The sequence below is a fragment of the Theropithecus gelada genome, chromosome 7a (assembly GCF_003255815.1).
Source record: "Theropithecus gelada isolate Dixy chromosome 7a, Tgel_1.0, whole genome shotgun sequence".
Lineage (NCBI taxonomy): Eukaryota > Metazoa > Chordata > Mammalia > Primates > Cercopithecidae > Theropithecus > Theropithecus gelada.
Genome location: NC_037674.1, coordinates 33497850 through 33525691, shown reverse-complemented (window position 1 = coordinate 33525691; position 27842 = coordinate 33497850). Strand labels below are relative to the sequence as shown.

At 40.6% G+C, this 27842-nt stretch overlaps 2 protein-coding genes across 4 annotated transcripts in view; one reads left to right on the top strand and one right to left on the bottom strand.

Annotated features, from left to right (window-relative positions):
• ALDH1A2 (aldehyde dehydrogenase 1 family member A2) overlaps window positions 1-27842 on the top strand; it is a 325601-nt gene that overhangs the window by 66568 nt on the left and 231191 nt on the right. The window lies entirely within an intron of this gene.
• The window catches only part of AQP9 (aquaporin 9), a 48699-nt gene continuing 43894 nt past the window's right edge, over window positions 23038-27842 (bottom strand). For all 3 annotated transcript variants that reach the window (XM_025390366.1, XM_025390365.1, XM_025390367.1), the window contains one exon: window positions 23038-24989. In XM_025390366.1, coding sequence (XP_025246151.1) covers window positions 24815-24989 — 175 coding nt within the window. In that variant the 3' untranslated portion in view covers window positions 23038-24814. The remainder of the gene's footprint in view (window positions 24990-27842) is intronic.

Here is a 27842-nt window from a genome sequence, read left to right as displayed (position 1 = left end):
GCAAGTGGACACATTTTGCTGCCCAAGCTCTTTTGAATTTAAATGAATCATTTATCAACGACTCGCACTATACAAGGTCATGATGATCACCTGGTGAGGAGACCTAGACTAGCGATGATTATGAGTCACTTTCTAATCACTGTGCAGAGCAGAAGTGAAGGTCTAAAGTATCTCGGATTCTATTGTAAACATAGAAGTCATAGAATCAGAAACGTCATAATAATCAGAGAAACAACGAGAGCTCATATTTATAAAGCACTAACAATAGGCCAGGCATTGTCTTAAGGTTTTATCTATTTTCATTTCCATTTGACTCTTTTTTTTTTTTTTTTTTTTTTTTGAGACGGAGTCTCGCTCTGTCGCCCAGGCTGGAGTGCAGTGGCCAGATCTCAGCTCACTGCAAGCTCCGCCTCCCGGGTTTACGCCATTCTCCTGCCTCAGCCTCCCGAGTAGCTGGGACTACAGGCGCCTGCCACCTCGCCCGGCTAGTTTTTTTTTGTATTTTTCAGTAGAGACGGGGTTTCACCGTGTTAGCCAGGATGGTCTCGATCTCCAGACCTCGTGATCCGCCCGTCTCGGCCTCCCAAAGTGCTGGGATTACAGGCTTGAGCCACCGCGCCCGGCCCCATTTGACTCTTAAAACTATGAAAGTTGCCATTTATTATCTTCATGTTGCACTTGGCGGGGGAGATTAGAATAGAATCCCCTTCTTTTTCAGATGAAGAAATTGAGGCCCGGGGACACTAAATGACTTACCTGAAGTCAAGCAGCCGCTCACTGCTAGCAGAGCTAAGACTGGAAGCTATTCTAGAAATGTGTTTTATTTCTTCATTCAGTTTCTCCAGTTTAAAACCTGGCTAACAAGATAGGACTATTATACCAAGAAATAATTAACAGAAGGAGGCATATAATTAGAAGCTTAAATTTCAAGAGTGGAAATGGGCCTTAGAGGCCATCTATTATGACTTCCTATACAAACAGAAACATCTCTCCATGCCCCTGACAATTAAGTGCTTAGCATTTGACTTGAAACCCACCTCTAGTCCTAATTTTGTTACTTGGAGCTATACAGGATATATCTACGTTGTCTTCTGTGCACAGTCCTCCAAGAATTTCAAAATAGCTCTTGTGAACCTATAACACATCATGTCCATGCTAAAAACCCTAAACTTCTTTAAGTCTTTCACATTATGCATGATTCTGAACAGTATTCATTATAAACCCGGTTGTCTCCCTTTGATGGATTACAAAGATGGCTTCCAATGAATGATGCCTCCTGTCCTTGTGTAGTTCCCTCCTATCCTGAATTTTAGCTGTCTTGTCCATGTGTAGTCCCCTCCCATCCTGAATTTTAGTTGTCCTTAGACCTACATAGAATGTGACAAAAGTGACTCTGTGCTAGTTCTGATCTTCAGCCTTAAGAAGGCCTGATAACTTTGATCTTTGTGCCCTTAGAAGGTAGTGCCACATAAGAAGTTCAGCTAGCCTAGGCTGGCCATGGTGGCTCACGCCTGTAATCCCAGCACTTTGGGAGGCCGAGGTGGGCAGATCACGAGGTTAGGAGTTCGAGACCAGCCTGACCAACATGGTGAAACCCCGTGTCTACTAAAAATAGAAAAATTAGCCGGGTGTGGTGGTGCATGCCTGTAATCCCAGCTACTCAGGAGGCTGAGGCAGGAGAATTGCTTGAACCTGGGAGGCAGAGGTTGCAGTGAGCTGAGATCGTGCCATTGCACTCCAGCCTGGGTGACAGAGTGAGACTCCATCTCAAATATATATATATATTTGTGTGTGTGTGTATATATATATAAAATACATATATATGTATAAAAGAAAAGAATTTCAGCTAGCCTGCTGGAGAGATGAGATCCCAGGGCATGCAATACCACGTGGAGAAGCCATGTTGGATGTTCCAGCCTGTGAGTCTCCAGAGTGCTCCAGCACCAGCTGCCAACTGGTGTCAGGGTTCTCTAGAGGGACAGAACTAGTAGTAGACATATATATACACACACACACACATATATGTACATACATGCATGTACATACATGCATATACATGTATATATGTACATACATGCATATACATGTATATATGTACATACATGTATATACATGTATATATGTACATACATGTATATACATGTATATATGTACATACATGCACATATATACATATATGTATATATGTCTACTAGTTTAATTAGGCTGAGGCAGGAGAATGGCGTGAACCCAGGAGGCAGAGCTTGCTGTGAGCCAAGATCGTGCCACTGCACTCCAGCCTGGGACAGAGTGAGACTCTGTCTCAAAAAAAAAAAAAGAAAAAGGCGAGAGGAAGTGCCTGGCTATATAACATAAGACATATATACATGTACATGTATATATACACATATATATGTATATATGTGTATACATACATATATACCCATATATAGTCAGGGTTACATATACTTATGTCTAATATATATTCATATATATATATATATTCAGGATTCTGTAGAGGGACAGTACTAGTAGGAGACTATGTCTTCAGAGAACCCTAATACAACATTGCTGTATAACAAATCACCCAAATGTAGTTGCTTAAAAAATAATTTACTGCATTATTATCTCTCATGATAGCGTGTGTTGACTGGATTCAGCTGGGTGATTCTTCCATTTGTCTCCCTTTGAATCTCGCTTGCATTTGCAGTCATTTGGCAGCTGGTGTCGGAGTACTCTGGTGTAAGTTAATACTTAACAAACTCGTATACACACACACACACACACACACACACACACACACACACATATATATTTAAATTCCTTTATCTTTTCTATAGACTGGACATTTTTCACAATAAAAAGTTGAGAGGAGGCCGGGCGCGGTGGCTCACACCTGTAATCCTAGCACTTTGAGAGGCTGAGGCTGGTGGATCACAAGGTCAGGAGATGGAGACTATCCTGGTTAACACGGTGAAACCCTTTCTCTACTAAAAAATACAAAAAATTAGCCGCGTGTGGTGTCGGGCGCCTGTAGTCGGGCGGCTGAGGCAGGAGAACGGCGTGAACCCGGGAGGTGGAGCTTGCTGTGAGCCGAGATCGTGCCACTGCACTCCAGCCTGGGCGACAGAGCGAGACTCTGTCTCAAAAAAAAAAAAAAAAGAAAAAGGTGAGAGGAAATGCCTGGCTATATAACATAAGACATGAAAGAGTCCTTGGATATATATATATATAAAATATGTAGAATCATGTATATATTATATATGTAGAATCATGTATATATTATATATGTAGAATCATATATATATATGGGTTTATTGTGTGACAGGGTCTCACAGTAGGCTGTCTGCAAGCTGAGGAGCAACGAGAGCCTGTCCAATTCCCAAAACTGAAGAACTTGGAATCTGATGTTTGAGGGCAGGAAGCATCCAGCACGGGAGAAAGATGTAGGCTGCGAGGCTAGACCAGCCTCTCTTTTCACATTTTTCTTCCTGCTTATATTCTAGCTGTACTGGCAGATGATTAGATTACGCCCACCCACATTAAGGGTCATCTGCTTTTCCTGGCCCACTGACTCAAATGTTAATCTCCTTTGGCAGCACCCTCACAGACATACCCAGGATCAAGACTTTGCATCCTTCAATCAAGTTGACACTCAGTATTATCACAAGTCTACCTCTTGTCAATTTGAACCCATACACATCTCCTGAGGTCATATATAATCTTCAAATAAAGACAATAATATGGTCATAATTATGCCTAATATAGTACAGCTATTCTTCATACAACCAGAAACATACCAATCCCCAACCCAAATACTATTACATAAAGTTAACAATACTTAAATGCGGATGTGATGTCAATAAATCTTATGTCACATGATAAAGGAGAAAGGAAATAAAATGAAGATAGTTTCTTAGTACAAGTGTATACACGCACAAGCATGTTTTCAACAAAAGAAGGAGGAAATACGCGTGACAGTTACAGTCCTTGTTGCTGCAGCTGGTCACGTGGTCGTAGCTGGTATTGTTGGCTACCTTCTTCTACTACCCATTCTGTATTCCCCTTGCCTTCACCAAGCACCTCAGCAGGTCGTGGTTATTTTTCCTGTTGGAGTGACCCAAACCTTCATTCCTGAAGGGTCTGAGTCATTTGTAGTCCTGCCTGGATTGGGCTGTTGTAGTTTCCCATTGACCTTAATCACAGGGCACGGTAATATTAAGAGACGCCGTAATGAATCTCCTGTATTCCATGCATACTTTTCTTTACCTCTGTTGTGTAGTAGTAGACTGATTTCATCTTGATAGTCCGGGTCAATCACCCCAGCCAGCACAGTAACTTCCTTCTTAGCCTGTTGCCTTAAAGGTAGGAGGAGCCCAAAGTGTCCAGATGGCAATCTTAACTTCAGTTTAATGAAATCATTGTTGCGCTTCCTTGTGGCAGGGTTCCTCCTTCTGGAACTAAGACCTCTAGGCCAGCAGAATGTAATGTCCTGGGAACAGGAAGCAAAAATTTTGCTACTTGATCACTAGGGGTGATGGTGAGCGGTGCCACTTCCACTTCTACCCCTTAATTCCTGGACCCATGAATCCTGGCTATGGGAGAAACAGTACCATATATTGGATGCTGATTCAGAGCATACACAACCTTCTGGAGAACTTTGCCCCAGTCCCTCAAAGTATTGTCACCTAGTTGGCCTTGTAGTTGTGACTTCAAAAGGACATTCTACTGTTCTATCAATCCAGCTGCTTCAGGATGATGGGGAACATGGTAAGACCAGTGAATTCCATGAGCATGAGCCCACTGCCACACTGCTTTAGCTGTAAAGTGAGTGCCTTGGTCAGAGGCAATGCTATGTGGAATACCACGACGGTGGAATACAGCATTCCATGAATCCACGGATGGTAGTCTTGGCAGAAGCATTGTGTGCAGGATAGGCAAACTCATGTTTGGAGTAAGTGTCTATTCCAGTGAAGACAAACCTCTGCCCTTTCCATGATGGAAGAGGTCTAATAAAATCAATCTGCCACCAGGTAGCTAGTTGATCATCCAAAGAATGGTGCCATATCAAGAGTTCAGTGTTGGTCTCTGCTACTGGGAAATTGGGCACACAACAGTGGCTGTAGCCAGGTCAGCCTTGGTGAGTGGAATTCCATGTTGCTGAGCCCATGCATGACCTCCATCCCTGCCACCATGGCCACTTTGTTCATGGGCCCATTGGTTGATGACAGGGGTGACTGGGAAAAGAGGCTGAGTGGTGTCCACAGAATGGGTCATCCTATCCACTTGATTATTAAAATCTTCCTCTGCTGAGGTCACCCATTGGTGAGCACTCACATGGGATACAAATTTCTTCACAGTTTTTGACCACTCAGAGAGGTCCATCCTCACACCTGTTCCCCAAATTTCTTTGTCACCAATTTTCCAATCATGTTTCTTTGGAGTCCTTGACCATCCAGTGAAATCATTGGCTACAGCCCATGAATCAGTATGTAATCACACATCTGGCCATTTCACTTTCCATGCAAAGTGCACAACCAGGCACACTTCTTGAAGTTCTGCCCACTGGAAAGATTTCCCTTCACCGCCGTCTTTCAGAGATATCCTAGAAAGGGGCTGTAGTGCTGCAGCTGTCTACTTTCAGGTGGTGCCTGCATATCGTGCAGAACCATCTGTGAACCAAGCCCTAGTCTTCTCTTCCTCTGCCAACTGATCATCAGGAACTCCCCACGAGGCCATCGGTGCAGGCTGGGGGAGAGAAGGCAGGGTGGCAGGAGTGGCGACCACGGGCATTTAAGTTACTTCCTCACGTAACTTGTTTGTGCCTTCAGGACCTGCTTGAGCCTGATCATGTATATACCACTTCCTTTGATGGTGGAATGCTGCTGCGCATGACCCACTTTATGGCAAGATGGGTCAGAAAGCACCCAGTTCATAATAAGCAGTTTAGGTCACATGGTGACTTGATGACCCATAGTCAAATGTTCAGTGTACACCAAAGCCCAATAACAAGCCAAAGTTGTTTCTCAAAAGGAGAGTAGTTATCTGCAGAAGATGGCAGGGCCTTGCTCCAAAATCCTGGAGGCCTCCCCTGTGATTCACCTTTGGAGGCCTGCCCAAGGCTCCCAACAGCATCCCTATCAGCCACACCTCAAGCATCATTGGATCTGCTGGGTTATATGGCCCACGTGGCAGAGCAGCTTGCATAGCAACCTGAACCTGTTGCAGAGCCTTCTCCTGGACCACACCGAAAACTGGCAGCCTTTTGGGTCACCCAATATATGGGCCAGAGTAAGATACCCAAATGAGGAATGTGTTGCCTCCAAAATCCAAACAGACCACTAGGCATTGTGCCTTTCTTGGTTGTAGGAGGGGCCAAATGCAGTAACTTATCCTTCACCTTGGAAGGAATATCTCGACAGGCCCCACACCACCGGACCACTAGAAATGTTACTGAGGTAGAAGTTCCCTGAAATTTAGTTGGGTTTATTTCCCATCCTCTGGCACGCAAATGTCTCACCAGTAAGTCCAGTGTGTTTGTTACTTCTTGCTCACTGGATCCAATGAGCATAATGTCATCAATGTAATGGACCAGTGTCATATCTTGCGTAAGCGAAAAGTGGTCAAGGTCTCTCTGAATAAGATTATGACACCAAGCTGGAGAGTTGATATACCCATGAAGTAGGACAATAGGTGTATCGCTGGCCTTGCCAGCTGAAGGCAAATTGCTTCTGGTGGGCCTTATGGACAGGAATGGAGAAAAAGGCATTTGCCAAGTCAATGGCTGCATACCAGGTGCCAGGAGATGTGTTAATGTGCTCAAGCAATGCAACTACATCTGGTACAGCAGCTGTGGCTGGACTTACCACTTGGTTAAGCTTATGATCATCCACTGTCATTCTCCAAGATCCATCTGTTTTCTGCCAGAGCAAATGGGACAGTTGAGTGGGGATGTGGTGGGGATCATTACCCCTGTGTCTTTCAAGTCCTTGATGGTGGCACTAATCTCCATAATCCCTCCAGGGATGCAATATTGTTTTTGATTTACTATTTTTCTAGGTAGAGGCAGCTTTAATGGTGTCCATTTGGCCTTTCCCACCATAATAGCCCTCACCCTACCTGTTAGGGAGCCAATGTGGGGGTTCTGCCAGCTGCTAAGTATGTCTATGCCAATTATGCATTCTGGCACTGGGGAAATGACCACAGGCTGAGTCTGGGGACCCCCTGGACCTACTGTAAGTCGGACCTGAGCTAAAACTCCATTAATTATCTGACCTCCTTAAGTCCCTACTTTAATCGGAGGACCACAGTGATGTTTTGGGTCCCCTGAAATCAACATCAGCTCAGAGCCAGTGTCCAGTAGTCCCCAAAATGTCTGATCATTTCCCTTTCCCCAGTGCACAGTTACCCTGGTAAAAGGCCAGAGGTCTCCTTGGGGGAGGATGGGAAAAAACTTCAGTGCATAAATTGTCAGTAATGTAGTAGGATCCTTCCTCAAGGGGACTCAGCCTCCCTTTCATTCAAGGGTTTCTGGGTCTGTAAACTGGGTCAAGTCTGGAAATTGATTGAGGGGTCATGATTCTCTTTTTTATAATTCAAATTAGTCTTTTGTCCATTTGGTCTAGAAGTTTTCTCTTTATATAAATTGAGTAGGAATGCAGTAGGCTTCCTATCAGTTTCACTTCTAGGAACTTGCTAAACAATTTATGCCAAGGACTAGCAGTGTTCTCCATACAATTAGAAGTAGAGTCCTTAGTATTTTTGGGTCTAATCATATAAAGCAGCCAACTCCAGAAACCCCAAAACCAGCAAAAGAACTCCATCCTTAATATTCTGTTCCTCTAGAACCACTCCTGGTACCAAAATCTGTTTTAGTCTGTTTTCATGCTGCTGATAAAGACATACCCGAGACTGGGAAGAAAAAGAGGTTTAATTAGACTTACAGTTCCACATGACTGGGGAGGCCTCAGAATCATGGTGAGGGGCAAAAGGCACATTTTACATGGCAGTGGTAAGAGAAAATGAGGAGGATGCAAAAGCGAAAACCCCTGATAAAACCATCAGTTCTTGTGAGACTTACTCACTACCAGAAGAACAGTATGGGGGAAAGTGCCCCCATGATTCAAATTATCTCTTACTGGATCCCTCCCATAACATGTGGGAATTATGGGAGTACAATTCAAGATGAGATTTGGATGGAGCCAAAACCATATCAAATATATAATGGAAACAACCCTCTAAAAAATATTCCTAGGATCAAAATGAGTCTGTGTAGTGTTGAGGGTGGAAGGAATAGTGCCTCTGTTTATTCTGACATTGTTAACCCAGTCCTGGATCTAGTTTACATTTAGCAATCATATCATCAGATTGACTGTGTAGCCAACTATAAATCCCCAGTACTTGTCACAGGACTGCTGTTTGGTTCTTTCTTCCCAGTTTTTTTCTAAATGTTGCTACGGACCTAAATAACATATTTTATATTATTTTTCTTGATAATTTTTGTCTTGTCTGTTGTGACTCATCATTCCAGCTTGATGAGATTTGAAAAAAATAATATATCCTCTAACATAATAATTGTTCCTGTGTTTTCTGTGACAAATATGCCTACACATTGAGCAGGACCTGGCAAATTCAAAGTCCTTCAGCAGAGCATTGAAGATCTCCTGCTGAGTAGGTTTCTATCCATTGATTACACAACACCTTTAAGAAGTGGTCATTCCACCTCAAGTATGTCTAATCTGTTGTCCACCAAATTGCTTTTCTTCCTTTGTTATGTGAAAGCATTGTGGAGAATTCGCCTTGACTTCAGCATAGAAGTCAGCTCTCTAGCCTTTCCCTGAACTTTCAGAGTAAAATTGTCGAACAAAGCAAATTTAGTGTGACATGACTGGCTGTTAACCCACTCATGTGGGTGCCTAATGCACACCACTTTATTTCCTACACAATCATGAATAATTTATTTTAGAGTTTGAAGAACGCAAGTTTGGAAGTCAAACACACCTGAGTTGAAATCCTGGCTATTTTCATCGGGAGCTAAGGCAAGATACTCAACTTCTCTGAGACTCAGTTTCCTCATCTGTAAAATGAGGAAGTTAATACTTTTTTCGTGGGTTTCATGTGATGATTACAAAATAAAATGTGGAATGCACTTAGCAGGATGCCCAGCATGTAATGAACACTCAATAACTGTTAAAGCTCATTACCGTTATTGCTATATTATTGTAATAGTAAGTTGTTCATCAATTTGTAGTCTGTGAAATGGACCTCTTTCTTTTCACTTCTCTGAAAATTTGAAGAGTACATGCTTATCCCCAATCTTATGGTACTACGTTGAGGAATATAGCAAAAATAAAAATAGTGCTCTGTCTGCCATCTGTTCATAATAACCATCTGCCCAGAACTGTAGCCTTATCCCTTTTCTTTTGCTCTTCTTTCTCAAAACGTTAATTAAAATGTGTCCCCCTAACCCTCATCCATGCCCAACTCACACCCTTTGTGTGCCTCCCATATTTTACACAGCTCAACCCGTTTGGGGCTCCAACTGATGTCAGACAAGCCCACTGTGGCCACTTTTCACATTTCTCCTGGCTTATAGGCCCCATGTACCATACTTTTTATAGGTCTGTCATCTCCAGGACTGTGTTGGGCCAAGCCTAGATGTCACTTATTTCTGCCAGAATAAAGTAGAAAACCAGGCAACCTGAAGAAGTCATGGGATCTAGGTTTAGATAGCAGGACGTGGACAAGCAGAAGAGCACCTCAGTCATGGGAGAACCTGGGCACCAGGAAGGAAAATGAAATACAATCATACTAGCAAGGACTGGGTACCAAGTCATGGAACCAACTACAAGACAGACACAATGAGAAACCAGAAAGTGCTAGACTCAGCATTCCTAATATTCCCCCTTCTAAAGTAGGTAATACTAGATCTTGGGTCTAAGTTGAATCTACAAGTAGCATTAGGTGGCCCCAGCAGTGGAGGTTACTGTGTTGCCCCAACAGGGAGCCAAGCAAGGTACTAAGATGTTCTCCAAGAGAATGTCTAAGATTCCTGACACTTGCTCATCCCATTCTGTTATTTGGCTAGTCCTGACTTAAATCCTGGAGAACCTTTCTCTTACTGATTTCAAGTCTTTTGAGAGATGGCCTTATTGGTCAGAAACCCATCAGATGCCCTTCTTTCAGCAGGGTGACAATATTCAACCACACAGAGTAGAATCTAGGTCGCTAGTGACTCTCTGAGTATTCAAAATGCCAGTTTAAGGCAAGAATGTATCTGATAAGAATGGAGAGAGAGAGTGATGGGTTACACTTCACAGGGCAGTCATTTTTAATCTGCTCTAACGACCTAAGGGAATGGTACTGATTATAATTCTCTGGCTATCCTTAAATGCCACTAAAAAGCCATCTAAAACTTTTGGCATTTCTTAACCATTTTTTAAAACTAAAAAATGTTAAAAACTTTTTTTTTGTTTTTTTAAAGGCACAGAAACCCTACAAGCTCACCTCCTGGAGACCATCTCTGTTAAAATTTTGGAGGGTATCTGAGGTAGCGTCTTTCTTCCCTCATTCCCTCTTGCCTTTCCTTCTTCTTATCCTTCTTATCTTTCTCCCTTTGGGTTTCAAAGGCCGAGAGTTGGATTATTTATATCCCTCATTCATGGCACATTATCAACATTTCATGTGCTTGGTGTTATCCTATTTTACTTTATTATTTTCCCGCTTCATCCTGAGTGTTTGCTCCTTGTCCCCGCCATTGCCCACCATTGGTAGCCATTATCAGGTGCTATGTTCTTACATTTGCATGCATCATTGAAGAATATATTGTATTTATGTATTTCTAATTTACATAAGTTTTACTTGTTATAGGCCTTGTTCAGTCCCTCACTTTCTTTTTTTTTTTTTTAAGCCCATCACTGTTTCTGTGATCTATTTGCAATACAGAACGTCCGTCTGGCTCATTGAGGTTAGTTGTTACACGCTGTCGCAGAGTGTGCATTCTCCTCATTTCACATATCTATTCCCCTAGTAATGGACTCTAGGTTGCCTCTAGTATCCTGCTGCCAAAAATAACACAGTAAATATCCCCACGCATATGCCCATGTGGATCTGATTATCAGAAGTGTATAGGCAGTGAGATTGCTGAGTCACAGGAATACACATATTTAGCAACACTAAGTACTTCCAGATTGTTTCTCAAATGGCTACAGCATTCTTTTTTTTTTTTTTTTTTTTTTAACCGAGAAGGGATTCATATACTATAAAATTTACCTTTTTAAAGTGTACATTTCAGGGGTTTTTGGATTATTCATGAATGTGTGAAATCAGCATCGTGGTCCAACCAGAACATTTTCATCACTTCAAGATTCTCATTGTCTCCAAGAGGTGTCATTGTAGTGGGCTTTATTTCTCCATCTCTTTTCTTTTCTTTTCTTTTTTTAATGTTTCTAACATTTTTTAGTTTAAAAAATGTTAAAAGAAACTCTGTAACCAATAGCAGGCACTCCCATTTTCCCTTCTCCCTGACCATTGACAACCACTCATCTATTTTCTGTCTTTGTAGACTTGCCTGTTTTGGACATTTCAGGTAAGTGGAATCACACATACGTGGCCTTTTGTGTCTGACTTTTTTCACTTAGCATAAAGTTTTCAAAGTTTATCATTGTTATAGCATGTATCAGTGCTCCATTCATTTTATGGCTTAATGATATTCCCTTGTATCGAGATATTACATTTTATTTATCTATTCATCAGTTGATGGACATTTGGATGGCTTCCACTTTCTTCACAGTTATGAATAATACTGCTATATTTTCGCTATTATGCTATAATGCTGAACATTTATGAATATATTTTTGTGTGGACCCTTGTTTTTAATTCTCTTGGGTATAAAGCTAGGAGTGGAACTTAGTTAACATGGGAAGTCTATGCTTAATTACTGAGAAACTGTTTTCTAAAACAGCTGCATTATTGAACAGTAATATACAAAGGACCAAGTTTCTTAATATCCTCAGTAACACTTGTTATCGTTCATTTAAAAACATTATAACCATCCAAGTAGGTGTGAAATGGCATCTCATTATGGTTTTGATTTGCATCTCTCTGATTGTTACTTTAAGCGTCTTTCTAAGTGTTTCTAAGTTCTCAATGTCTGTTTAAATCCTTTGCCCATTTTTAAATTGGATTATTTGTCCTTTTATTGTTGAGTTGTAAGAGTTTTTAAATATATTATGAATATGAGTTCCTTTTCAGAGATATGATTTGCACATATTATCACCCATTCTATGGGTCGTCTTTTCACTTGTTTTTTTTTTTTTGAGAGAGTCTTGCTCTGTCGCCCAGGCTGGAGTGCAGTGGTGCTATCTTGGCACACTGCCTTCACCTCCCAGATTCAAGAAATTCTCATGCCTCAGCCTCCTGAGTAGCTAGGATTATAGGCGTGTGCCACCACACCTGACTGTTTTTTTGTATTTTAGTAGAGACAAGGTTTCTCCACGTTGGCCAGGCTAGTCTTGAACTCCTGGCCTCAAGTGATCCACTTGCCTTCGTCTCCCAAAGTGCTGGGATTACAGGCGTGAGCCACTGTGCCTGGCCACCTTTTCACTTTCTTGATGATGTCCTTTGAAGCATAAAAGTTTTAGTTTTGTTGAAGTCCAACTTATCTATTTTTTTTCTTTTGTTGACGATACTTTAGTGTCATATCTAAGAAGCCATTACCTAAACTAAGGACAAAAGATTTATGCCTATGTTTCTTCTAAGTATTTTATAGTTTTAACTTTTATATTTATGGTCTTTGATTCTTTTTGAGTTAATTTTCACATATATTGTGAAGTATGGGTCCAAATTCATTCTTTTGCATGTGGAAATCCAGTTTTCCCAACACCATTTGTTGAAAAGCCCATTCTTTCCCCCACTGAATTGCCTTGGCAACCCTGTTGAAAACCAACTGTTCATAGACCTATGGATTTATTTCTAGACTCCTAATTCTATTTCATTGTTCTAAATGTCTGTCTGTATTCACACTGTCTTGATTATTGCAGCTATGTACTAAGTTGTAAAATTAGGAGGTCTGAGTCATCTGCCTTTGTCCTTTTTAAAGACAAAGTTTTGGCTATTCTTCATCCTTTGCATTTCCATATGAATGTTACGATCAGCTTGTCAATTTCTTTAAAAATCAAAGCTGGGATTTTTAACAGGGATTGCATTGAATCTGTATATGAATCTGGATGTACTGCCATCTGCATTAGCTTTCTATGACTTTTGTAACAAATTAGTACCAATGAAGTGGCTTAAAACAACAAATTTTATCTTATAATATTGTAGGTCAGAAGTCCCACATGGCTCTTAACAGCATCCTTCCTGGCCACTCGAGAGGGTACCCTCACTCCTTGGCTTACCAGACCCTTCTCCATCTTCCGAGACAATGGCAAGCCAAGTCCTTCACAGGCTGCTATTTCTCTGGTTCTCACTTCTGAAGTCACACCTTCTTCCCACAGCTGGAAAAGGTTCCCTACTTTCAAGGACCCATGTGATCAGATTGGGCTCATCCAGACAATCCAGTACCAGTCCCCGCATCAAGGTCCTTAATGTAATCACATCTACAAATTCTCTTTTGCCACATAAATTAACATTTTAACAGATTCCAGGAGTTCGAATGTGGATATCTTTGATGAGTCATTATTCTGCTTACCATACCATCTTTATTACTGTTCTTCTTTTTTTGATTGGGAAATGGTCATCTGACTATTGCTTTTGGCAGACAGGGGGCTCAGGCACTCTTGTTGGAGTAGGTTTTTGTGTGGACCCTTGTTTTTAATTCTCTTGGGTATAAACCTAGGAGTGGAACTGTTAGTTAACATGGGAAGTCTATGCTTAATTACTGAGAAACTGTTTCTCTTCACCATCACAGGCTCTGGCTGTGCATGATGGCATTGGCCCTGTGGATGGCAGCCATGTGCAGGTCAGGGCAGTCTTTGTTCTTGAGGATCATGTGCATGATGCTGCTGAAAGTGGCCCAGTTGTTCCTGTTGATGGTGGTCTGCACGCATGTAGGAGGTGGCTGGCTTTTGCTGGCCTGATCTCTGTTTCATGACCACTACCACGATGTTGCCATTAGCTGTTGGCTTCACATCCACAGTCTTGTGGTGAGTTGGCCTGGTAGCAGAGGGAGTGTGGGCCTTCAGGTTACTGGATTTGGTGCTGTAGGTCTGCTTATTCCTCTTGATCAGGACACTGGAGCAGTTCTGCACCACCATCCACTGCAGAAGCACAGACATGGTGGCGGTTCCTCTCACAGTGCTGGAGATGGAAATAGCCATACCATCTTAACAGTGTTAAACTTTCTAAACCATGAACATGGAATATATTTTTAATTTTTAAGATATTCTTTAATTGCCTTTAATGATAGTTCACAGTTTTTGGTGTACAAACGTTGTACTTCTTACTTTTTTTTGTTAAATTTGTTTGTAAATTTTATTATTTTTAATGCTGTTGTAACTGGGATTATTTTTAAAATTTTATTTTCAGATTGTTGCTAGTGCATGGATATAAAATTGATTTTTGTTTTTTGATTTTATAGCCTCCATCAGCAGAGCTTTGTAATTATTGCTTTATGCAGTTATCTTTACAACTAGACCATGGGAAAAAAAAGAGTTACAAACAAAAATACATGCATATTGCCTTTTGTTTTTACCTATGTAGTTACTTTTACCAGCCTATTTATTTCTTCATGTGGATTAGAGTTACTGTGTAGTGTCCTTTAATTTTACCATGAAGGATTTCCTTTAGAATGTCTTGTAGGGCAGATATAGTTGTAACAACTCTCTTATTTTTTGTTTATCTGGGAATATCTTCATTTCATCTTCATTTTTGAAGGATGTTTTGCTGGTTTTAGAATTTTTAGTTGACAGTCTTTTTCTTTTATTACTCTAAATACACTATGCCACTGCCTTCTGGCCTTCATGTTTTCTGATGCTAAATCAACTATAAATACTTTTGCATAATTTATACATAGTTAACTGCACATATTTTTAAATGTAGGATTTGCTGAGTTTTGACATGTGGGTACATGGATAGCCCAAACATATTATATAAAATTTCCATTTTCTTCAAAAGTTTCCTCAAGCCCCTTTATAAACAGTGCCCTCTTCCATTTCTAAAGCAACCATTGCTCTGGTTTCTATAACTATAGAGTACTTTTTTCTATTCTTGAGCTCTATAAAAATGAAATTACACGTTATGCACTCTTTTAGATCTGACTTCTTTTGCTCAGCATGTTTTTAAGATTTATCCATATTATGGCATATATTGATAGCATTTTCTTTTTTCTTTTTTTTATTTTTTATTTTTTTTTTTGAGACGGAGTCTTGCTCTGTCCCCCTGGCTGGAGTGCAGTGGCGCGATCTTGGCTCACTGCAAGCTCTGCCTCCCGGGTTCCTGCCATTCTCCTGCCTCAGCCTCCCAAGTAGCTGGGACTACAGGCACCTGCCACCGTGCCCGGCTAATTTTTTGTATTTTTAGTAGAGACGGGGTTTCACCATGGTCTCGATCTCCTGACCTTGTGATCCGCCCGCCTCGGCCTCCCAAAGTGCTGGGATTACAGGCGTGAGCCACCGCGCCCGGCCGCATTTTCTTTTTTATTTAGAGAAATATTTTTATTGTAAGAACATACCACAAATTTTTTTATTCATTTTCATGTTGATGGACATTTGCATTCCAAAAATTCCAAATATGGAAATTCCTAAAGCTATTTCCATTTTCCAGATTGGAACTATTATGAATGAAGACACTATAAACATTCTTGCATAACAATTTTTGTTGTTGGTTTTTAAAATTTGGCCTTTTTATGGTTAAGTACTTGGGAGTAGAATTGAAGACCATGGAGTAGGTGTAAGTTTACCTTTATAATAAATATTTTTATGAAATAGTTGTACCATTTTGCACTTTTACTAGCAATATATGAAGGCTTCAGTTGCCCCACATCCTGCTGTTTGGTGTCTTCAGTCTATTTTAAAGATAACTATTCTAATGCCTGCAACATGTATACCATTGTGATTTTAATTTGAGCTTCCTTGATATGCTTATTGGTCATTCATATATATTCTTTAATGAACTGCCTGTTTGTTTACATCCATAGTCTATTTTAAAAATTGATCTGTCTTTTTTTATTGAGTTGGGCGAGTTTATATATTTTGAGTACATTTCCTTTGTTAGATACAGCTATTACAAACATTTTTTTCCAGTCTCTGGCTTGCCCATTCATTTTCTTAATGATCTCTTTTAATGGGTAGAAGTTTTAAGTTTTATTGACATATAATTGTTCTATTTTTTATAGTTTTGTATTCGTATACAAGAAACCTTTGCCCATCCCAAGGTTGCAAATATTCTCCCATATTTCTCTCAAGAAGCTTTATAGTTTTAACTTTTATTTTTAAGTCTATGATCCATATTCAGTTAATTTTTCTGTTATGTTTTTGTGAAGTGGAAGTCAAGATTTACCTTTTTTTCTAGTTGTTCAATACCATTTGTTGAAAACACTTTCCCTTCTCCATGGGACTGCATTAGCTACTTCTATTGAAAACCAATTTACTGTATAAGCATGGGTCAAATTATGGATGCTTTATTATGTTTCATTAATCTATTTATTCCTTCCTATACTAATAGCATGCTGTCCGGATTAGCATGGCTTTATAGAAAGTCTTGAAATTAGATAGCCTATCTTTTCCTATGTTTTCCCTCTTTTCCTAGTTTTTTTTTTCTAGTTACTTTGTATTTCCATATAAATTTTAGAGTCAGCTTGTTAATTTCTCCAAAAAATAGCCTGCTGATATTTTACTGGGCGTTTCGTTAACTCTGTAAATCATTCTTCATTTATTTTTGATAGATTTTTTCAGATTAATTTGGCAGCTCCATTAGGCAACTAAATAATTTGTTTAATTAATTTATCAAAACTAAACTCTGTAATTCATAAACTAAGCACACCCTTATGTAGGTTCTTTGCACCTGAGTATACTGAGAAAACTGTCAAAGCTAAGCCAGCCATATGAATTAGATTATATAGGTGTTAGCAAATTCATATTCCTGGAAACTTTTCTTGGGCTTCAAATTCTTACACAAATATACAACTGAATTTGTAAACATGAAATAATAACAGAATTAGCTAAGAAGTATTAAGAGGGAAAGAAATTCAGGGCATCGTGCTACATGTTTCACAGGCATTTTCTTAATATTTTCAATAACCTATAGGACACAAGTACTAGTATCATTCCCATTTAATGGATGAGGAAGCTGAGGTTTAGGGTCACACAGTTATTCAATGGTGGACTGGAATCCAATCTGGCTGTCTCTAGAGCCTGACATTTTGAACACTAGCTACACAGTCTCCAATGTGTTAGCAGTTGAATGCCCCCATGGTCTTATTCCAAAGATAATCACATCAGCAATGAAACATCAATTCTCTGCCGATTCTTTTATTTGGTCTTTTTATGGTTCTAAGCTGAGAACAGGCTCTGGGATGATCTACTGGTGATTTTTGGCTATAACTATATCCTCCATTAGATTAGAACCTTATTATCAGAATATCACCACAGATCAGCCAGCCAAGGGACATCAAAATCCTCTCTAGATAAAGGTGATTTCCTTCATGTAAAGTTTGGAACACAGAAGTATTGTGCCACTTCTGTATAAGTTTCTATTTCCAAAGGTCTGAAGTCTTTGAGTAAGAATAAATACATAAATATCAAATAAGTACTACCACCATAGGTTATAGTAGGATTTTCTAGGTGTTCATTTGCCGTAATCACTCACAATGTCACTCACAGGGCTGCACAGATGTTAAATATGTGGAGTTCTTTTCACAATATATTTTACCATTTAAAGTATAAGCATTTTGTATAGTGTGGATTTCTTAGTGTAACAACAATTGTTAATTATGTTTTCCATAATTTCAAAGAAATTCAGGACTTCCTCCTTGCTTAAACATAACTACTGCTGGTAGATGGCTACTTTTTAGTAGTAGCAGACAAATGCATTTTCCTTTTTGCATCAAAATGAAAATGTTTTGCACAAATCTTATAGAAGAATTGGACAGGAAGGTACAAATCTGAGGATGCAAGACAATGAGCCCAAAGGAGAGCATCTGTCTACAAGGAGGGTTGGTGGTGGGAAGTGCAGGAGTCTTGGCTCAGGTCGGAGGGTGACCAACTGGTCCTGGTATTGGCATTGAGTCCTGCACCCCAGGAAACCCTTGAGTCCCAAACTGTTGCTGCAAAACCCTGATATTTGCCTGAGCCATTAGACATCAGAGTGACTCACTGGTTTTCAACCTTTACAGAATCTACATTGCTACGTCCAGAGTTAAAAGGCAGTCTCAGCTAGGTGTGGTGGTGTGTACCTTAGTACCAGCTGCTCAGGACACTCCTTGAACCCAGGATTTCGACTCCAGACTGGGCAACATAGTGAGACACTCTCCTCCAAATAACAGAAACAACAAAGGGCAGTCTCACTGGAAATGTCCACAATGACTATGTATTTGATGATATTAAGAAATTGAGAAATTATTGATGCTTAGTTTATGTGTGATAATGGTATTGCAGTTATGTTTTTAAAAAGAATCCCTAACTTTTAGAGATACATCTTAAATATTCATGGGTAAAATGATATCATGTCTAGGATTTGCTTCAAAAAAATCCCAGAGGGAGAAGTGAGAAGCAGAGAGGGTGAATAAATAAAACATTATTGGCTATATTTTGGTAACCGTTGAAGCTGAGTGAAGAGTACATGGTGTATCATTCTACCATTTTCTCACTATTGTGTATTTTTAAAATCTTCCATAATAAAATAAGATAATCCTACTGACTTCTTTTAAAGATTGAAAAATAAAACTGAAAACTTAGGTATTTGAAAGATAGTTCCTGAAAGACATGTGCAACTGAGAAGGATTGAATTATAAAAAGCAAGGGAAGAGCTTGTAACCAAATTTTAATGACGTGATTCCATGTTTTCAAACTCCCACATATTATAATGACATCAGAAGTAATAACAACAGCAGATGCTATGGCAGCAACAGTTCATATTTATATAATATACACCATAAGGTTGGGACTTTTCTAAGAATTTTGTATTAATTATCTCACTGTTATTATTTCTACTTAATCCATGAGAAAACTGAGGCTAACTCACTTGGCTGCTGTACTAGCAAGTAGAGGAACTAGGATTTGAACCCAGAGAAGATGACTCTGTACTGCATTAATTCAACAAATTTTCATTGAGCAATTACCATGTTCTAGGCCCTGGGGCAGAGGTGGAGAATTAAAGAGCAAAACGTCTTGCCAGCATGGACCTTCTATTCCAATGGGAGGAAACAGACAAAATCCAACAAGTTTAATACAAAATGTGTGTATTTTAGGGAGGGTGGTAAGTGATGGGGAGAAAAATAAACCAGGAAAGAGGGTAGAGAGTGATGGGTGATCAGAAAGGCCTTACTAACGTGACACTGAATAGGCACCTGAAGGAGGTAGGGTAGGGAATTTCAAGCAAGAGAGACCTCAGGTTCAAAGGCCCTGTAGTAGGGGCTTACTTCGTGGGTTCAAGGATCATAATGGAAGCCTGTATGACTGGAGCCGAGGCGACAGACAAAGGGGAGAGCAGTAAAGACCAGGCCAGGAAGGTCAGAGCGTGTGACGCTTCTAAGTACAGTTGGGCTTTTATCTAAAGATCATGCAGGCTGCTGTGTTGATTACAGGCAGCAGGAGTTTAAGCAGACAGGTAGGGAGACCTATTAGGAGGCTTTTGTAAGACCTAAGAGACGGAGGCCATGGCTTAGACTAGGGCTATGTGTGAGAAGAAGTCAGATTTGGAATATATCTGGAAAGTGGAGCTGACAGAATTTTCATTAATAGCCTATGCTCTAAACCACTGTGCCACTCTTAAAATATTTATTCACATTTATAATTGAAATTAAAAATGAAGACATTCTCTCTTTCTGTTAAATTAATCAAAGAACGTTTTATCTGCTGCAAGACAATGAGCCCAAAGGAGACCATCTGTCTACAAGGAGGCTGGGTGGTGGGAAGGGCAGGAGTCTTGGCTCAGGACAGAGAGTGACTGACTGGTTCTGGTTTTGGCACTGAATCCTGCATCCCAGGAAACCCCTGAGTCCCAATCAATCTGGGACGGTTAGTCACCCCGCTCAGACACGGGGTTCACATCCCACCTCTTTCACTCTTCACTCTGGAACTTGATACAAATTGTTTAAGGCCTCAATCCTCAGTTTCCCCATCTCTAAGTGGAGATAATAATCTACTTGCTGAGCTGTTCTGAGAGTCTTAGAGGTCCTAGATATGAACGTGCTTTGTGAACTGTGAGACACCAAGAATTAAAGCACAAGAATTGTGCTTTAATAACACGTTACATAGGACCTCTGGATCAGAGGTACTCAGGCCCCTGAACCGCCTTGCTTCCTCTGCAGGATAGAAGTCAGGAAGCCTCTTTCCTGCTGGCAGCCTGAGGAAGAGGGCGGAGGGCAGAAGGGGGAGGGCCACAATGCGGCCGATCCCTGAGAACAGTGGTCTGGCCTCTGGAGCATCCTCACAACCTCCAGGACTCCCAAGGCTCCCACAGCGTTTCCTGAGGCCCCACAGTCAGGGAGTTGAGGGCTCCCCGTGGAGGAAGGGGCTGCGGTGTGCAGGGCTCTGGGACACAGAGGGGCACGCTAGACTAGGGAGGCAGCGGCAGGCAGTAGGACTTCCTCACTGGGCCCTACGCCTGGAATCCATGCTACTTCTAGGAGACCACGGAAAGGCTTAAATCTCTTCTGAAAATCACATCCAGAAAAAAAGAATATAATCGAGCTTGTCATTAGTACAACTACAAAGCAATTTATTTTAATCGATACTTTCAGGGGTGGGGAGAGGTCCACCAAGGCAAAAGTGTCGAAAGCTACTAGAAACATAAGGTAGCCCTGGAGGGAGACAGAGTCCAACTGGCTTGGGCAGCATCTTCATCCACACAGAGTTCTATGGATTCATGTTCAGTTTGCCTGGGGCCCTCTTTTCACTAATCCAGAGACAGCATCTCTTGAATAGAGCTACTCCATTTCCAGCAACAAGAAAGAGATTGGAGCATGGTTGGTTGCTTACCTATCTGTCTGTCTGTCTAACATCTATCTATTTATTTTTATACAGACTTAGACAGTCAACACAGTTTAAGTGTGACCAGGACTACCATTGCTTCTCTGTATGAGCTGTGATTAGTAAACATGTTGTCACAGAGAACTTAAATTCTGAGTTTGAGAACTGATGTACCACATCTCTTTCTGAGTGATGTTTGCTGGGTTGAGTAATTCTGTTCACCCCAATGCATTCATTTATTAAGAAGTCTTTGGAAAATGACCTAAGATTAAACTAATATGGTCTGTTGTAGGTTATATCCTTGAAACTTTCATAAAAGTGTGCACCAACAACTTATCCCAAGTCTTTATCAATGATTTTCAAACTGTGACACTGTGTTCTGAAACCCCCCCCCAGCCCTGACACACACACACACATATACACAAACACAATTTATCTTCAGAGACCCCTTAGGGACTGCTTTGGGGTGTGTTTTTAAGGTGATATTACAAGCAGAATGAAGCTCCTGATCTCCCTCCCTTTCTTTATTTATAGCAATTCCAGTTCACTTGTGGCTATCACATAAGGTCTCATTTGAATGTTAGGTTCTGTGGCTCAATAAACCATTCTCTCTAACTGGAAGTTGTATTTTTTTCCCATGACGATATTATTGAACATCAACATACCTTAAAGTAAGACGCGTGTGTGTGTATGTCTGTGTGTGTAAGCAATTTAAAGGAAATAATAATTTATATCATAAGGATAAAATTTTACATAAGACATTTTTATGTGGAGTATCCTGTTTAACAGCTGAATATTGGCTGGTTGTTACTGGTTAGAAAAGCCCTGCAACTTTTGACATGCTCTGAGATCTCAACTGGTTAAAGAATCAGATAAACTATATTTTTGGCATTAAGATAAATGCTCCTATCAAGTTTTTCAATTGATTAGGGGGAGGGAAGGAGGAATGTTACAATTCTAGCTCTTAAAGCAACTATTTAAAAAATGGATGAGTTGGCTCTATCTAGTTGACTTCAGATACGGATAATTCAACTATATAAACATTCTCTTGGAAAATAACTCCACAAAGGTAAATCCACTTACTTGTAAATGGGGGTGGGTTGGGGAGAGAATTTGAGTGTGAACACCTGGAACAAAAGCACTTTTTTCCATTGAAAAATATCTTCCTGGGGTTGATTTCTATAATGGTACATTTCCTCTTTATAAATCCTAGTCATCAATCATCAAGTTGTGTTTAATGAGCACCTGTGTAGATCATAGATTCCACAGTTCATCCTCAAAACTCAAATTTTGAGTTGCCCCTTGCTCTAGGAATTATAGTCCACCCCCAAGGCTTGTTCCTGGTTTGTTTGGCACCTTTTTTCCTGGCTGAACTTCAATCAAGGTGCAAGATTTCAGTGTCTTCTCTTATTCTCCTCCCCACCTTTCCTCGACTCCAAGGTCTCCCAACCTCAGTGTTATTGACATTTGGGGCCAAATAATTATTTGTTCTGAGGGTTGCCTTTGCATTGTAGGATGTTTGGCAGCATCCCTGGCCTCTAGCTGTTAGAGGCCATTAGTATCCCCTTCCCAGTTGTGATAACCAAAAAGTCTCCAAATATTGCCACATTTCCCTTTAGAAGTTGGGTGGGAGGAAAACCATTGCTGTAATCCATGAGGATCCCAAGACTCTGGAATCCTGCCAGGAATCACCTTGCCACCACTGGACATGGTCAAAGAAACTTTAGACCTGTGTGATTTACCCAAGTCAATGTTCTCAACCCTTGCTGCATTTTAGAATCACCCGAGATGTTTACAAAGGACCAACTGGGCACTAGTATTTTTTCAAAAGTTCCCCCAGGAAATTCAAATTTGTAGACACAGTAGACAACCTCTGAACTAAACGTATTTAATAATGTTAATACTTATAAAAACCAGCCAACTAACCAACCAACAATGACCCAACAATTTTATTTCAAATAGGAAATATCCAGGTAGCTTCAAAGCAGGAAAAAAATCCCATATGTCCATAGACTGTAGAACATAAGTCTTCAGAAACATTTCACATTTGCTTTCTGTTGTTCTGTATCAGCACAAAGCAATTGGGAAACCGAATGCCCTTGGGAATGCTGGGCTTTTTTGACAGTTTGAATGAAGGGACATCCCTTGATATAGAGCATCCCCTGGTGCTTGTAACTTATAGGCAGTGTTTTGTCAAAAGTAACATCTATTAGAGAACTTCAAGGGGAAAAGACTGAGCCAGAGGAAATCCCCTGAATGTAATGTTTGGTGCTGGCAGGAAGGAAGATCAAGACTTAGCAAGACCAGAGGTAGCTTAGGAAGGGAGGACTTCTGATAATGTTTTTCAAGCAAATGAAAGTTATGATTACATTGCTACCACTTTCCTTCATCTGTACTCAGTAAGTGTGGGAATAGACCCAGGCAATGAGGGTCTTCGTATCTTAAGATTGAGGAACATTATCTCTAGAGGTGTATATATTCTAGAAGCTGCCAATTCCACTTTGGCCAGCCAGGAAGATTTGACAAAGATTCTCAGCCAGCTCCTGATCTTCTGAAAGGTAGAGGAATGCATTAGATAATGTTCAACCTTCCACGTGCTCTTGGACAACTCAGCTTATCTTCCCTAAGATTTTGTTTCTTTATCTGAAAAATGGGCAATGTGGCATTTGCCTCAGATAGTCATTATGAGGATTAAATTAGAAAATGTGTGTGAAAGTGCCTTGTGAATTGTTAAGCCCAATAAGGTAATATTATCTTTTTGGAGACCTCCCACTCTGAAGATTCAGCTAGACCAGGATCCAGTGGCTTTCAGTTTTGGCTTCTAGGGCATGTATAAAATAACGGACAAGCACAGTTGTTGATATAACTTGTCAAATGTCTGTTCTCAAGTGGGCAATTAGGAAAATACATTTGAGCTAAAAAGACAGAGTGATGTATTTTTCATGACTGAGGTTACAATTGTATTTTAGGTTATTATATACTAAAGACCAGGAAATTAATTGGTGTCCTCTAAAATGCAGGAGAGCAAAAGATTAATCTGATAAATGGTTTCCATTAAAAATTCCATTTGGCTTCTCAAATTCATCTTGTCTCCTGCAGTTTCTGAATGCCACAATGTCCTCCCCTTGTGCCTTCCAGCTGCATTCGCTTGCTCCCTACATCACTAGGTTTGGAGAATATGAGTTTTTATACAAATCCAGTAGCACAGCGTAACTAGAAGCTTAACCCATTAGCTCCCTAATTCATGAATATGTTGACTGAAACCATGGTTTTGTCTTTCAATTTAGGGTTTGGTTGATACTCAGAATGTAATCTTTGTCGATATTGAAGAAAAGGGTTTTGGTGACAGCATTTCATACAGATAGTGCAGCTGAGACCACCCAAATGAGACTATCATCGAGATGTGACGTTATTAGTGCTTACCTAGGAAGAATTCCCATCAAGGATGAAATAAACAGGCCAGGAGAGAAGGCTGTTTCAGGGGACGGTCAGTGTTATCCTGGGGGGGTGCGGGTGGGGGACACTGGTAGAGAAGTGGTCAGTGTTTCCAAACTTTTACTCAGATGCTTTTCCAATTAGGTGTCCCATATGGCTAGCAGACAAAACTGGGTGGATTCCACTTCAGGCTTACAAAAACACAGACACTTAGATGCCATCTTTCTGAAGAGAATCCCAAACTGATTGCAAATCCAGAACTGAGTATGCCACTACATGATGACACTGAGTTCATATTTCTCTGGTTTGTCCTCAGATTGTTCAGCCTTAAAGACTGAGTCAGGCTCTGGATGGTGGATTTCAATGACAAGAACATAGATGAGGCCTCCAATGACAGCACCAACCAAAGGGCCCACTACAGGAATCCACCAGAAGTTGTTTCCAGCTCTGAAATCAAACAAGAAATTAGTGATACATTTCTTGGCCTTCCTCCTGGTATTACTGTCTAGTTTTTCACTCACTTGTTAGTCTTTCTCATGCTCATGGTTCCCTCTTAACTCAGCAAGATCTAAGTATAAGGAGGGGTCACTGCAGCATGGCAACTGTCATCCTCGATTTTCCACTACACCTGATTTCAGATGATCTATTTCCTTGTCCTACTAATATTTGTGAGATATTATGTCTTATTTATTTTCCTTTTAGAAAACATAGTGCCTGAGCCCATAGTTAGGATTGAGGGCCCCTAAGAAAGTTCAGGTCAATTACTCAGGAAGTGCCTTTCCCTCATCCTGAAATAATGATGCCTGTGGATTATGAGTAGAATGTGGAGCGACTCCTGGGCATCACTCGTATATGAGGACAATCAAACTAATCAATCAGGAAATGTTTTTCAATTAATGAATGAATTTTTTAAAAAATCTAAGGTGGACGTGTGAATTGCCTACTAAATATAATTTAAATCTGTACTTAGTTTTTAAGGTCATAGCTTGAAGCTACCCTCTGATAAGGTTGTCATGCCATGACGCTCTTTCTTCCAGAAATCCTCAATGTCAGTACATTACAGAAAGCTATAGTTCTGGGGAAAAGCAGGTATCTTTGTGAGTTGTCACCATCTTCTTTGGAGAGAGAAAATTCATGTAAATAATTTCTTAGAAAGGATCAAGAAAGCAAACAAAAATATACAGTATGTTGTTTAAGGATATGTACATTTAAGGTAAAAGTATTTTTAAAAAGCAGGAGAATGGCAAACACAAAAGTTCAGGATAAATGCAGAGGGGGTGGAAGACAAGAGGAATACCCAGAGGCATTTGAGAATTTCAGTGTTCTAGCTGGATTCTAGAAGGACCCAGGGCTGTTCTTTTCATCATTATGCTTAATAACTACACATATGTTCCATGTGGCCTTTTGTGTATCTCAAACTTTGATTAGAAAGAACGATAAAGGAAATAAGCAGGAAACAAGAACCCTGTCCTAGAATCCAGGAGACTAGGTCTAATCTCAAGGTTATCTAGAAGGTCTTTGAGCAAATCAAACTCCTGTTCTCCACCGTGAGCTCCACTTCCTCCATCTGCATGGTCCTTTCCACCTGGAGCACCTAAGTTGTCTGAAGTCCTCCATTGCCCATGCAGGGTTGATGGAAGAGCACTGAGCCTGAGCACGGCAGCCACCAGATGTCACTCTTACTACACGGCAGTGAGGATGCTGCACTGCCGCTCTCACAGTGCCCTTCCCCAGGCCCCAAATCCGGAAGGAGGCACATGGAGGGTGGCTGCTTCTCCCATTTGGCTGTAAAGACTTGAAGTCTTCTTTAGACCTCAAAACATGAAGCGAGTATAAGCTACCTGTTGGGTCCATCATTTCCTTTTGTGGCAAATCTCTTCCTGTCATTCAGCAGATGAAGGTCCAAGATATCAGCCAGGGTACATGTCCTCCTTTCACAGGCTGGACACTTTTTCTTTTATCAGACTGGACACGTTGTGTCAGGTTCACAAGTCACAAATGGAGGTGCTCAAATGTGGTTACCTGCCTAGCCTAGTCCCATATGCACACAAATAGTGATCATTTGCACACTATGATTCGGGGGATGCTAAGAACATGTCTATGTTAACTCTCTAAAGGATCATCTTTAGAGATTCATTACTTTGGGTCAACTATTTGAAAAATTTAATAATACTCCTGAGAGCTTTCCCTGATTAAGTCATTAACATCTTAATGTGAATAAGTGGAGAGAACTTTGATGGGAAACATCTTAACATTTAAAGGAAAAACCAAGAGTCGGCCAGGGTCTGTTGACTCTTGCCCTCATCAGACCCTCTGGCACCTCCCTGTCCCTGCCATCATTCCACTGCTTGCCATTCAGGGGTACTTGGGGTCCTGGGAACAAGGTAGCCTTGATCTTTCTCTAAGACCTTAGGTGTACGTCCAAGCTAGGATATCTACTGAGGGATTTCCCTTGGATATAGAACTCTGAGGAAATGAGACACTCTAAGAACACTTGGAAGCCTGTTGTCCCTCAAAGGTTTTGGGGAGAACTTTTTGGTTGAGGAGTACCAGCCAACCCTGCTTTTTCCTAATGAGTTTCTGCTTCCTCACTCTCTCCTTTTTCAGTCTTATAGGATGATGTCAGATTAATTTTGCTAAATTGACATTCTAAACCTGCCAAACTTGTACCCCAAATACTTTGCTACTCCCTATTACCTACAGAATAGGGAGCAGAAAAGAAAAAACAAAATTCTCATTCCGGGAGTCCAGGTCCTCTATGATCTGACAACTGCCCTTTCCAACTTTCTTTCTGCACCCTTCCAGTTAAACTAGATCACTTGTGATTTTAGCATTGTGTCTTTGGAAAAGGGTTCTCTCTGCCTGAGATATCCCCTCTGTTGCCTGTTTAAACATATCCAAATACTATAAATGCTCCCACTTCCACTCCCATAATTCTTAAATTTGGAGCTGTAGACCTCTAAACTCCTGGAGTTAATTAGTCAAATCTCTTTAATGGCACTTGACCACTTTAACCTTGTGTAAGAGCTTCTGCAATAACCTCTTAAATAGAGTATAAATAAAACCGTGAAGGACAGAAACTAGGTCTTATCATCTTTAGCAGAGAGCCTTGAGTAAGAGATCAAGCAGCTGTGTGAATGAATCAATGAGTGCATAGAAGGGAAAAGATCCTGATGCTAGCTAGGGACATGGGACGTTAGGTGATTCCAGCATTTTCCTCCACGTGGGTTCTCCTAACATATACTTAACACAGCAAAGAGACATTGGGCAAGATCTCCATCTGTTTCAGAACAACCACGT